Source organism: Cyprinodon tularosa, unplaced genomic scaffold (genome assembly GCF_016077235.1).
Source record: "Cyprinodon tularosa strain WSP-4 unplaced genomic scaffold, ASM1607723v1 ctg154, whole genome shotgun sequence".
NCBI lineage: Eukaryota > Metazoa > Chordata > Actinopteri > Cyprinodontiformes > Cyprinodontidae > Cyprinodon > Cyprinodon tularosa.
Genome location: NW_024038375.1, coordinates 859,731 through 874,211, shown reverse-complemented (window position 1 = coordinate 874,211; position 14,481 = coordinate 859,731). Strand labels below are relative to the sequence as shown.

Genomic DNA, 14,481 nt, shown 5'->3' with positions numbered 1-14,481 from the left:
TATATGCCTATACCAAAAAACACACACACAAAAACACCAAACATTTGATCATGATAAGTTTTTATACACCAAGATTCCATCTTGGTAGTATTTTGATAGTCCTTTAGAGCCTAAAAAGAATCCCATCACTGGGCAAAAGGAGCAGACATAAACAACACAGCAGACTATCAGAAAGCCAAATGGCAACTACTAAATAAAGTCCAACTATTCTGCAATGCAGTCCTGTAAAGCAGCAGCTAAGCATGGTTGAAGACAAATATATCAATTGAATCTAATCTAAAGCAACTCTAGCTTCTAGCCCATGCTCCCAGAGCCTCCTATCAGAACCTCGAGGAAAAAAAACTGGGACACAGTATCAAGGAAAGAATCTATCTATTTATAATGTTTTTTTATTTGATTTTAGAGACTAAGAATATCATTCTATAATATGAATAATTTCAGAATAAGTAAGGATATTTATTCACACATCCATTAACTTAGTAGCCACATCTTAATGCCTGTTTTTTTTCTTTTTTTTACATTGGAGCTCAGACTTTCCTTTATTGTTTCCACACCTAGTTCGGAGATGCTAATGGGCATAGTGGTAATAGGCTACTGCTTCTTTACCCCCTGTACACATGCAGTATTATACCTATAGTACTTATAGTATTTATATGTAGTAGTTAAATGTACACAAAGGGCTGTATTTATTAATAAACTGAGTCAAAACAAAGGGTAAAACACAAGCTTAACAAATAACGTTGAAGCAGCACATGGTAATCTTTTAGAAAAAAGGTCTGCATGCAACCAGAGTGATTAATGGTGTATAAATAAAAAAGAAAAAGTCAAATATTGTGACTATGCCCCTTTGAAGTAAAGATCGGGCAAAACGGAAAAGTGAAAAAAGATTTGTAACGCCTTTGCAAGGCAGTATACTACGACATATCTGAAACTAACAATAATCAGTTAAACATTTAGAGTTGGAAACATTTCTGAACGCTGTGTGACTTCAATATCTGATCTTTCAAGTTTTCCTTAGCCTGAGGCAGACATTTTATACTTGTCAGTACTAAAGTCCACAGAAAAAAGACTCCTAAATGGATTGGTTATAGCGTTTAAAAAGATGGTAGAAAATTAAGAATATGATCTGTAATGCGGAACATTGAAGACAATCTCAAGAACATCGATGCTGAAATATCTGATTCTATTTTGTGAAATTCTTTAAGAATAAAAACAAAACAGCATCATATATTTTAAGTGTTTAGATGTAGAGTCTTGTTCATATTGCTTCTGTTATCCAGGCTCAACTTGAAAAAATATCAGTAAGCTTGTTCTTGTTAGATAAACTAAATAGGAGAAAGAAATACCTGAAACACAGTGAGAAGGGCTTGGGGAAAGTTGTCAAACGTGCTTCTCTTTGTCTGGGTTTCGTCAAAGTTGAACTTTCCACCAAACACCTGCATTCCCAGCAGGGAGAAGATGATGATAAAAAGGAAAAGGAGCAGCAGCAGGGAAGCAATGGACTTCATGGAGTTAAGCAGGGATGCCACCAGGTTACTCAGAGACTGCCAGTGCCTATAAAATCCAATGGAAACAAGAGGTTAATTGAATCAATAACCTGCTAAGAGAGGAGATACACTAACAAACATGAAGTGAGAAAAGAAACTCACCGTGTGACCTTAAAGATCCTCAGCAGACGGACACAGCGGAACACAGAAATACCAAGAGGAGACATGATTTCTAGTTCGACAAGAATGGTTTCAGTGATTCCTCCGCACACCACAAAGCAGTCGAAGCGGTTGAACAACGACACAAAATAGGCTTGTAGTCCCAAACTGTACATCTTCACCAACATTTCACATGTGAAGAGGGCCAGGAGCACCTTGTTTGCCACATCTGAAATGCAGAGATAAAAGTATTTGTCTTTTGTTCTCCTTATCTTACCTAATTTATTTTATTTATTTTTTTATCATTGAAGTCAAAGAAAAATATAGAAATCACACTTTTCCGTGAGATAAGGAAGAACAAAGGAAACAGGCGAACAGACAAAATAGCAAGGAAAAAATGTGGGTGAACAGTGAGTTCAGTGTAGCCATTTAGTATGTTTTAAAAACATTACAAATTAAACAGTGTAAATCTAAAGAGCAAAGCTACTGCAATTCCTCTTAAAGGAATAGTACACCCAAAACATGATTAGCCTTCATTTTCTACTCACCCCCATGCTGAACAAAACTCTGGAGTACTTTTTTGATATCTCAAATGCATCTGGAGATCTGGGAGGCTTCTTGCTGTCTGCTGACATTCAAATAATGGAGGTCTATGGCGCCCGAGACAGAAAGGTCCACAAAAGTCCACAAAAACTTGTCAATATTCCTCCATACTGCTCGTCCAATGTAATCCAAGTGTCCTGAGTGGGTAGCATCCAGAATTTACTCGAAACGAAGTCATTTAGAACGTTTTAGAGCCTAAACAGTAGTGTATAGGATTTCCTAATAGCGCCCCCATGCGCGCTCACGATTCTACGGAAGCCGGCAGACCAAACCAGCGCATTCAGCTCGGCAAAGAACTCATGCTCTTCCTCAACACTGAAGTCCTCAGACATTTTTCTTTCGTTGTTTCTTTCTTTGCACAGGTAAACAGCACATTTCTTCTTCTACGCTTGCATTATCGGCAGACCAGACGCTGAATGCGCACTTTCTTCCGGTTTGGTCTGCCGGCTTCCGTAGAATCGTGAGCGCGCATGGGGGCGCTATTAGGAAATCCTATACACTACTGTTTATGCTCTAAAAACATTCTAAATGACTTCGTTTCGAGTAAATTCTGGATGCTACCCACTCAGGACACTTGGATTACATTGGACGAGCAGTATGGAGGAATATTGACACGTTTTTGTGGACTTTTATGGACCTTTCTGTCTCGGGCGCCATGGACCTCCATTATTTGAATGTCAGCAGACAGCAAGAAGCCTCCCAGATCTCCAGATGCATTTGAGATATCAAAAAAGTACTCCAGAGTGTTGTTCAGCATGGAGGTGAGTAGAAAATGAAGGCTAATCATGTTTTGGGTGTACTATTCCTTTAAAAGGCATAAGTAATTAGCAATTTGATTGGTAAACTTTGATTTATTATTTTCTAAAAATTTGAAAAAAATCCAAGTTGCATCAGAAGTGCTGGATTAAATGTACCATACCTTAGGATAAAGAGAAAGTCAATCTGAGTTTTTATATTCAAGCCACTTTTTTATCATTGAGTCTTTAACAGGGCCAGTTTCAGCTGAATAAATGTGACTTTTGTCTTTATCATTACTTTTACAAAAAGCACATTAGTCTAGGTTTACATCTTTAACTCCCCTTTATTTCACAGTTTTAGCTACTTGGCTTTTTTTGGCTCCTGGAGGCCAGATGCTGTGAGTGGCCTTGAGTTTAACATATGTGAACAAATAGTTCTTGTTGTGACACAGTCTTTTTTTAGTTAACTGATGTATCTGAGTGTTTTGATCATACCCTGCACTTGTGTCAGCCACATAGGCTGGTTGTAATGCTCTGATGAGATGGTGAGCGTGTTGAGGAACACCAGGATGATGACCAACCAATAAAAAGGTACCGACTTTACAGCCAAACGGCACTTCCTGCGGCAGAACCGGTTCCAGCGGCGCCAGCGCCGACTACAAGGAGAGAGTATGATAAATATAAACTTAAGAAAAAACACACAATGCAGTCTTCATACTACAGTCCAAGCCTCAGGGGAACTGTGTGAGTAGAATTTTGCAAGTCCTACTAAACAGCAAGAGCTTAAAACACTGAGTAAGGCTTTTCTATAAAAATACTATATGGTACATGCTGACCTTACAAAAACTGCTAATTTATCATGCCCAGAAAAAAAAAATGTTATGTATAAAGACAAAAGCCAGAAACAGACTTATAGTGGAATACAATAATACAACTTGTACTTCCTTTTCACACTAGAAGATGCATCCTGACAGATATACTGACCTGAACTTTGACTTTGAGATTTTTTGACTGAAAGAAGAAGAAAATAAATGATAAAGTATTTTAGAAACACCAAGGGATTATTTTAAGGTTTAAAAGCACCATGGACTAGCATTTAGTTTATATGAGAGGTTTGTTGTTCTGTACAGACCACAAAGGTCCACAGCAGGGTGTCTTTTCCTCCTCGCCATTCTGGTTCTCAGTGTTCACAGATTCTGTTTCACTGGCTGGGACGCTCGCTGCAGCAGCACACAGAACAATCATTAACACTTAATAACTCATAAGCATGTGTATCCAAAAAGATGATGATAAAATTCTTAATCTATGTTATTCATAAGGATTGTTAATTAACATCACAATGCATGTTGTCTTCCTCTGGATATGCTACACCACTCACAAAGGACCCACTTCCCAAAGAGACAATGTCCCACTAATGCTGGATTCCGGACATAAACAAATAACTTATATCCTACTACCTATAGTTTGTAAATCAGCTTCATCTATATCAGCATCGTAAGGGGAGAAATTATCATAAAAAGCTGCCAGAGTTCAGTTTTTTCGATTTTTTCATTTGCTTTTTTGTTAAGTGAGGCACTGCACATATGAGTAGTCAGCAGGAATATCTGTATAGATCATTTTTGGTCATCTTACAGCTTCAATCCTTGCAACATGACATCTCTTTGGCCTGACCAGCTGTGTTACACAGTGATGCTCTTATGCTTGCACTGCAGTGGCAAACTATTTCACTTATGAGAGCAACTGTGGCAGTTAAAAATGCAATAATCATTCAGCATTTATAATTTCTTATGCAATATAATCAAGACAAAACTGCAGGGCTCCGCCTAGCCTCCTGCCTCTAAAGCCTCTGTGTCCAATGTTCCCACAATGCGTTGGGCTGCTGACATTACATTCACAGTCCCTATATATAGTCTGCTTTAAAGAAAATCAGGAAAGTTTAAGTTGGCTGCTGAACCGTAAATTCAAGACAGTCAGACTTTTCTGGTTGTGCTGCAATCAAACACTAAAGCTAGAAAAAGGAGCAGCTGTGTTGTTATTATCAAGATCTTCCTGAAGATGATGTAAGGCAGTGACAATGCAGTCAATTTCACAGCTGTCATACCAGGGACAACTAACACTAAAAAGAATATAGAAAACATCAGAGAGAGCAGGTCAGAACTCCTATTCCTTGTCTTTGAAACACTGCTCTTGCAACACTTGATGATAAGTGGTGTGCAACTACTCAGCTCTTAAATTCAGGTAAGGGAGCGTGTTTCTGCTGGGTTTATGTGGACAAGTTGTCTTTGATTCCTGAGCTTTCAAACAGCTTTCAGCTCTGAAAACAGTGCTGACTGCTGGAGTCGTGAGCTGGGTTTAGCCCCGTTTCCCATATTCAGACTTCTGCTTTTAAACTAGGGCATAGGGAGTTAAGTATGTTAAGTGGCTGCCCCATGCACAGCCATTTTTTTTTAACCAGCGAATCAAATCTTATTTATTGGCAAACATGTAAGGTTTTTATTATAACAGAAAGGATTTTTCGACCAGTGCACAGGAGAGAAGTACATGTTATTAGGTAAGGGAGTGATGTAATATTCACAAACTTGCATTGCACCAATCCTATATAATAATATTATTAGTAAACATAGAACAAGAAAAAGAAAAGACTTTAATACAATCATTTTCATCTTGCAAAGTCTTGACTGTGTATTACACTGCTGGAAACTAAAAATAAAATCTATTCCCAATCAGATTATGCACCAAGCTAATGTGTTTTTCCACAATCTATGAGGGTTAATAAATAAAATAGACATAGTAAATATTTTCTTCCCCATTAATGAGTTTAATAGAGTCAGAGAAAGCACAAGTAGAGAATGTTCTACAACATATCTACATCCTGTCTCGGGTTTAATTAGGCTTTGTGAAAATGAGACACTTAACAAATAACATGAAGCTTTACAAAGGCTTTTTCTGTCTGTTATGGGATATGTTGTTTTCTAAAAATCTCTTTTACAGTAAAAAGTCATCAAAAAAACAAAAACATATATTTTTTATTCTAGCCACATAACAGTGCTACTCAGTAATATATGATATTGATACTTCTTAAATGTCAAGTGTCACCATTCTGTCTTTCTTTTTTAAACACTAGAAGATCCCTGTTTTCAGAAATTATTCTCAATGGTGTTACCGCTACAATAAGATGGATATATTTTTCTGTTGTTCTAAGATAGCTCTATATTAAAGTTCCGTTAAGATAAATCAGCCTCAAGGTCAAAGCTAAAAGTGTTATAACGAAATTGATGCATTGTAATCTACACAGTAAGTGTTGCCAGTTTTAATTTTTAGGAGCTAAGTTTGGAGCTTCAGTGTTTAAACACCTACATTTGTTTTACAAAGACACATTTTCAGTAAAAGGGTAAAGATAGGTAAACTATATTACAGTGCAGTGCAGTTTTCAGTTTTTTTTTTTTTTATCTCAAAGGCCTTTTGCTGCAAGATTGTCCTTCACTGTAAAATGAATGATATTGTCTAATTTTCTCTGACTGCTTTTCTCATAAGGAACAGCGAGATACAGTGGCAAGTGTAATATCAGCCACGTTTGTTCTTAAGGATTTAAGTTTTTACCAAAGGCAACATCTCTTAGGGAATGAAATTACAGTTTGCTCCACCTGATTATGAATAAGGATTTTAGTTGTTCAATTTACAGCATGTATGTACAAATACGTATCAAGAAATTTAATTAAATGTACATAAATAAATAAAAAGGGTATAATATCCAGTTCCCTTATATAAAAAAAAAAAATGGAAAGCAAACCCCACATTCCTTAAAGGTTAGTTTTAGAAAAGTGTAGTTCAGAGTAGTATATAAAATTGTAATTTTAAATCATATTTAGTTTTGACTTTAATATACTTTGAGCTGTCTTTGAGCTGTCTGAGATGCAAGAAAAAAGAAATAAATTCATTAAAGAAATATTTTGATATTCTTTAAAAACAATTTTCACTCACTCTTAATATTAAAGATACGACTTGGTGAAATTAATAGAGAAAACATTAAGTACTTCAACATATTCTGAAAAACAACCCATTCCTCAAAGTTTGATTAATTATTATCAGAGTTATTTATTTGCAAAATGTGATCCAAACAACACATAGAGTATGTGGACATAAACACAAACTAAAGCTTAAGTACACTAAAGGGAGAACCACAGGATTTACCATGAGTGTCAGACGACTGGCTGAACCACCCAAACCTTCCTTTCTTCTTCTCAGTGAGGTCAGCCAGAGTCACCCCTTCATGTGCAATGCATGCAAGCCCCCATGCATTCACACACAACGGCACAGCAGAGGGATATGGGGGGCAGGGGAGAGGGCGAGAATGGACTACTATCAAAATGGGTCAGAGCACACAAGCCATCACAAGACAACAACAGTATTCAAAGTGTCAATATCCAACAATAACAAAAGCAGCAGGAGTCACACTGGATTGCAGACACTGAGTAGGGCAGAAGAACAACAATGGAGAGCAGTTAGTCACAGGAAGCATCTGAAAGTGATGAGGACCTGGGCTAACATGCACACATGTTAGCTGCTGGGACTCATAGATTCCCGACCCACACTTAAAGCTGCATGAAGATGAATATTGGAGCAAAAAACTGTGGACCACTGGCCTTTTTTGTGAAAACTGAAAGAAATGCTATTTATGAAGAATAAAAATAAATAAGTATTTGAAATAAGTTGAAAAATATAAGCATATGAAGCATTGTGTTAATATGTAGATGATGCAATAACCTCACAGAGTAATCAATATTATCTAATACAAGGTATGGCCAAAGTAGGCTTAATGCTTTTGACTACAATTAGGAAATTGGCTCCTTATAAAAACTTACCAAACCTTACCACCTCAAAATATGCAAATTACCGCTAAAGATATTTTGATATCTCAGTTAATACATGTTCCATTTTCAGTAACATGTATTTAGGAAAACGGAAAATTTCTAGCCTTTATATCCATTTAGAGAACTTTTACAAAAGGTTTGATTTAATTAAAATTTGATCCACCTGCTCTTTCTACTCAACCAATATTAGCAAGTTCATGCAAAATGTCAGTATTACAAGGATTAACCAAACCTGCAATCAGGATAATGGTGCCTCTTTTTAATTTGATCACAAACAAAACACATTTTTTGGATTAAAAAGTTTTAAAAGATAATCTGGTATGCAAAGTGGAGCTCTTGCAATTGAGCAGGAACAAGAAAAAAAAATCCAAGCTCTGATTTAGGCAGTATGGAGTGAATACTGTGAAACTGTAATGATGCAGTAATGATGCAGTTACATGATGTAATTGAAAATATACATTTTGTGGTTGTAAAACAATTATTTCAGCAACTATGATGGTTATGAAGCGTAGCTTTTTGCGTTTCATTTTAGACACAACTATCTTCTTAAGTTCTTTAAAATATGCAGGTATTACTGCAAAAATTCAAATTAAATTTACTATTGTATGATTAGTAGTGAAATTCAAACATTGCCGTACTTGAGGGTCTTTTTTGTTTACGTTGAGTGTAATTTTTTGTTTATTTGATATGTTGTGTTTAAAGCGCCTAATTTGCCAGTAGCTTTCAGTGCAACAAGTTTATCTGGTCACCATGAAATGTGCTAATCAGCAGCTGAAGCCAAAAGCATTCAAGCGAACAAAAAAACCAAAGCTGCTGAATATTTTCCTTCATGATCCGAAAACAGCAGCTTGTGCTTCTTGTTAGAGAGAGAAAGTGGGGGTTGTTTGCTTACGGTTCCTCTTGCTCCCATCCTCAGCTTCGTCCTCGTTGTCAGGGTCGATATCTTCAGCCTGAGTGATCCAGTCCAGGTAGCCCTTCAGGTCCTCTTCCAGCTGCTGCTTCTCACGCAGCTTCTGGAAGTCTCCTCGAGCTTTAGCTTTTTCCCTCTCCTTGGAGAACTCTCTGCAATTTAAGCAGTAATCATAAACAATGCAAACACCTACACATACAACAATGTGCAAACTTAATGCAAACACAAATTTAAAACCATTCACAGCAAACAGGACAGACTCTCCTATACAAAAAGAATAGCTCAGTAATTTAGGATTACATTTTACCATTTTAATCTCTGGTTCTTTTCTGTGGTATGGCCATATATTTAGTGTCTGTGTTTTTCTGAACTCTTGCCACTGGAGGGAGATGTGCACAATGCAGAAACTGTCAAATGCTATAAATAGAGTCCAGCAGTACAGTAGCATATCCTTGAGGCGAGCATCTTTATCATAGAGAAAAGGTAATATCTGCAGGCAGTTGGTTTTATGAAGACATGCAAAATTTCCCTTAAATCCCTTTTTATGTGAATTTGATAGTGAAATAAATAAGGGGATTAAATGTTTATACTAAGATAAAGACACATTAATTATGATACAATGACTGAACCAAATACATACTAATTATGCAACAATCTAATACGCCAAACAGAACAGGAAATTTGCTCAGTGGTGAGGAAGATTCAAAGAAGGGAGAAATCGTTAAATTCAAAGAAGAAAAAACTGAGGTTAACAGATGACATCAATTTAAAACGATCAACAGAAACTAGAGGTGAATCTGATGTGACAGCTTTGTGAAACTTAATGGCTTTCTAAAAAAAACGGAAAAATAAACTCTCCTTCCTTGATTCCTTCCTTCCGTTCAACAAGCCAGAGTTAAATTGACTGTAACACCCAGCCCCGCTCTGCAGAGCTCAGAAAGCAAACTGGGGTTTGAGAGGGCTTAGGAGCACAGAGGGAGTGAAGAGCGAGGAATATGATTAATTTTTCCCACAGAAGGATGACTGTGTTTGGGATAGGCTGAAGGGTGAAATGTTCACAATATAGTTGTCAAAGACAAATTTCAATAGCTAGCTACAAAGTGTAACAAATATATTACAGATAAACAAATCACCACTTAATGTTGATAAATCAAAATGTATGGTATTTAGAAACAAAAACAGTAATACTGGCATAAGTCTAAAGATTTGGGATGTTGAAATCAAAAGAGTTTGGGAGACAAAATTTCTCGGAGTAGTAATTAATTATAAATTGAGCTGGAAACGGCATATAGAATATTTCAAAGGAAAAAGTCATTAGCAATTTTACCTAAAACAAACAATACAGTATGCTTAATTTTAAAGGTTTGGATTTACTGTATTGCTGTCTGATACAGATTATTTAACATACCATGTAGAATAATGAGGAACAAAACTTAAAAAACTAAAATGGAAAAGATCATGTTGCAACAAAAAAAGAGTCATATTTATTACAAATAATGCAGGATTTTGTGACCAATCCACTATTTATAAATTCAAATATAATGAAATTTAAAGGTCTTGTATACTATTGAATAATGCAATTAATGTACAAAGCAAAAATTAAATTACTACCAAAGAAAAGAACAGACGTTCTTCTCTATTACAGAAAGTAAATATAATTTTAGAGATAAATGTAAATTCATCTAAAAAAGAAGTCACAAAGGAAATCAAAATGAGATATATTTCAGAGGTCGGAGTTAAAATGTAGAACATCTGTAGTTCAGAGTTAAAGTCATGAATGTCCTTTAAGTTTCAAAAAGGCTGTGCACATCATTATTATTGAAAATTATCGCTTTACATGAAGTATATTTTCTATTATTATCACGGAGTTCTTTATCGTTAAGTGAGAAGGCAGGCAGGAGTCTAACATCTCATGAAAACATTTAACTTTCTTAAAACACTTTAATGCAGAAATCACCTCTTCATAACCGTATATTATCATGAACAGGAATAATGACTTAAATATTCACCAGACCACAGTCAATATTGATGCTAAAAATGTTCACATCGGTGTAATATCAATGCAAAAGTCAGGGGATCGGAAAAATTTGGTAGAAATGCACAGTGACAAGAATAGTGAGGCTGAAGTAAACCTCTCCAAGAGTTTGAGGTGGATTCATAAGGTGTGGGCTGTGGTTACATTCAGTGTTTCAAGAATCATAATGCAGGACAACAGCTACAGCTGCCTCTGTCAAGTGCCTCCAAATGACATCTGTTATCAATTAGTGCTATATGACTACACTAAAATAAACTGAACTTTCACAATAACTAATTTAATGTTCACCCAATGGAAAAAAAATATATATAAAATGGTGGTAAATAACATTCTCAGTAGGTAAGTGTTCTTAAATATTCAGCAAACTGAACTGACCCAAATCCCATAGAGCACCTTTACAATAAAATAAAAAGGAAAAATGAGAGCCCTCGGACAGTAAATATTGGTACTGAAGCAGCCTGGCAGTCTTTAACACTGCATTGCCACATGCTGCCACATGTCACAGTGCTTCCATGCCACACTGCATTGATGAATTATTTTTGCAGAAAGAGTCCCAACTAATTATCATGTGAATATAGTGTGCATTGCTGTATATGAACATACTTTATAGCAGCTCAACCTTTCTGTATCAAAAATATGTTCTTATTGATATTAAGTGATTCTCTGATTTTAGGAAGGTGACTATTCATTTGTAATAGCTGTAGTAATAATCAGGGATCATAAATAAGTATTTCAAATAAATCAGTGTTTATTTAATCCATATCATATTTGTCTAATAATTTAGCTTTTGGAATTTAATTTCTATAACTGAGACGCAGCTGTATAATTGTGTCAAGGTAAGATTGCCAGTTCAGATTTATTATCTACCACCATTTTTAAACACAGAAAAACATCCACACTGCAGGCCAAATCCACTGCACAAGTTGCCTCTTACCCACTCAGCACACCTAACACAAGGTTTAAAACGAAAAAGGAACCCAGTATAATCAGGCTGACAAAATAAATCCACGGAGTTTCCCATCCGATGGCATCATTGACCTACAGGAGCCGAAAGCAGCTTGTTAAATGAAACAGACACAAACAAAAACAGAGAACCTCCAGCCCGTAAAGAAGCAGGAAGCCTCTGTCTTTAAAGAGAAAAGAGGTCCTTACCCACTCAACACACCCAAAACCAGGTTAAGAACGAAAAAGGAGCCGAAGATCACAAGACTGACAAAGTAAACCCATGGAAGCTCAAAACCCATAGCATCGTTCATCTAGAGAAGCAAGCAAAGGAAAAGAAGAAGAGAGAGAAGAGGAAAAATAGAGTAAAATAAGCAGTAAAGACAGAACTAAGATGAAAAATGTACAAAAGTCAGCTGTCTTAAAGGACACATTATGAAGCAGGGGGGAAAAAATCTGCTTTCTAGAAAACACAGATGATGAAATAACTACTTTTCCTGAACCCCAGTTCAGAGTTCTGCACAATGTTTTTAGCTGTTGCAGAATTTCTCCTTCAGAGATAAATTTCAGATTTTCTACTTCAGTTTAGCAGATTCCTGTTTCAGAGGAAACCCAGCTCAGAGTGGAATCTATCAGTCTCCATCTTTTATGCATCCACCCTCTACAGTGCTTTAAATCAAAGTGCAATTCCAGAGTGAAATCCAAATCAGTTTGTCTTAGTTATTTCCTCATTATGTTGATCTACTTTATTGTTTGCATCAGAAGTTTTTAATAAATTACATCAATCAATGAGTAATCACACCAGTATAATTGAGTGGGTTACTAACAGAGATTACGAGCTTAAGAAATATCTAAATCTTTTAATTAAGGAATAATAAAGCAGCATAAAATCTGAATTTTTTCACACTTTAATTGTCAGCCTAAATCAGAAATGTACATACATCATAAAAAGAATCATGTTTGTTCTCTCAGTGTATGATGTGAAATAAGACACATTTTCCAATGTGTGGACCAATGAGGGCTACTAAAATTATTTCTATTGGTTAAGCTGATATCAGGGATTTTATTATAAGCTGACTTTAACATTAACAGTGTTTTTTCTTAGGCTATTTTGTAATCTCTTGTAATTGGGGTTTTTGCATATAAAAATTGTATATAAAACTCTTAATTTGAACTTATACCAAAATCTGGCACAAGTTGTTTTTTTGGAATTATTTCTTCAAGAAAAATTCAAAATCAATCATTTATTTAGCTAAATTATCAGTTATTATTGCTTTTTCCAGTTTTGTGTTATTTGAATTAGTACTAGTGTGAAATTATCATTTTTTTTCTCATGAGAGGGCATGTAAACTTTCCAGCACAACTGTAGGTCAAAATGTTTTTAGAAAGCGGAGAAAAAGTTTGGTTGCCTCTGATTTAAGCTTATTTTGTGTTTGCTAAGATCAAGATGAATGAAGACTTCCTTTAAGCATAAATTAGGAAAACTAACATCTGCAACACCACTTAAACTATATAAAAAAACTATGTATTACATTTATGCAATAGAAAAGGTTTGCTTTAAGACCTGAGACCCTCTTCATTTGTTTTTTGTATTTTTGTAGGAAAATATTACCTCAGCAAGTATCTTAGCTTAAGAGCTTAAATTTTTGTTGCAAGCACCTTAATATTCCTTTCTGATTTTAATATTCAAATGGGTGTTAAAAACTTTTCCACTAACATGACATCTGGTGAGATCCTATGTAAAACAGCTGTCAGTACCTCCATGCCTGTGCTGGCATAGAGGATAAAATAATTAAATAACTGATGAGTAACTGCATAAATAACATATTGGACTTAATAATTGTAGAACATTGTTCTAGCTTCAGAAAACTACAAATTGAATGTCTCATTTAAAACAGGCCGTTTAGAATTCCAATAGTGCCATCCAGTATTCATTTTAAAGGTTGATGAATGTGCAAAGTCATTTAGCCAATCAATCATTATCATGCACAATAAAAGCTGCCTCAGGAAATGATCAGCAGCTTCATCATCACATTGTCACTCACATCACTCTTGTTGAAGATTCACTAAAGCTGAAGGCATGAGTCAGTCACAGGTTATTAAAATGTGAGGCCATAGCAGTACTCACCCAGTACAGCACGTCAGTCCAGCCCTCCATAGTGATGCACTGAAACACCGTCAACATTGCAAAGAGAAAATTGTCAAAGTTGGTGATGCCCCCGTTGGGGCCATGCCAGCCTTCTCTGCAGTGTGTGCCGTTGATGGGGCATTGGCGCCCGTGCCCTGAGATCGCACAGGGAGCTGGTTCATCCTCGGCTATCAAATCTATAGAAGAATACCATTAATCATCAGGCTGTTTTTACAGGTCTAATTTCTAGACTCATCTTGAATTTAGCATCAGAAAGGCTAATCCAACAGAATGGGTTAAGTATCATTCCGATTCACAAAATGATATTTTAAAACACAGTTACTAAACAATGTTTTTTTTTTCAGTGTTGTTTATATTTCTGTGTATTTGTATCCTTATTACCTATTAAAACCACCTAATGGGAATGCAAATAGTTTTGAGAAACACAGTTAGAGCTTTAGTAAAATGTTAATGCTGAAGAGTAAATTCTTTAACTAACATCACTGTGAAAATGTTCTTCGCCAATACAGTTTTATCTTGTTATTGCTATTTTATTACACTTAAAAGTTTCATATAATCATTAAAACATTCTAATATGAAAGATATAAT

General features: G+C 35.7%; 1 protein-coding gene across 1 annotated transcript in view; it reads right to left on the bottom strand.

Moving 5' to 3' along the window:
- The window catches only part of LOC119780005 (voltage-dependent L-type calcium channel subunit alpha-1D-like), a 99,576-nt gene that overhangs the window by 44,532 nt on the left and 40,563 nt on the right, over nt 1-14,481 (bottom strand). Inside the window, 8 exon segments of the mRNA XM_038279890.1 lie at nt 1,347-1,554; nt 1,650-1,875; nt 3,482-3,642; nt 3,971-3,997; nt 4,119-4,206; nt 8,750-8,919; nt 11,955-12,058; nt 13,873-14,069. Coding sequence (XP_038135818.1) covers nt 1,347-1,554; nt 1,650-1,875; nt 3,482-3,642; nt 3,971-3,997; nt 4,119-4,206; nt 8,750-8,919; nt 11,955-12,058; nt 13,873-14,069 — 1,181 coding nt within the window.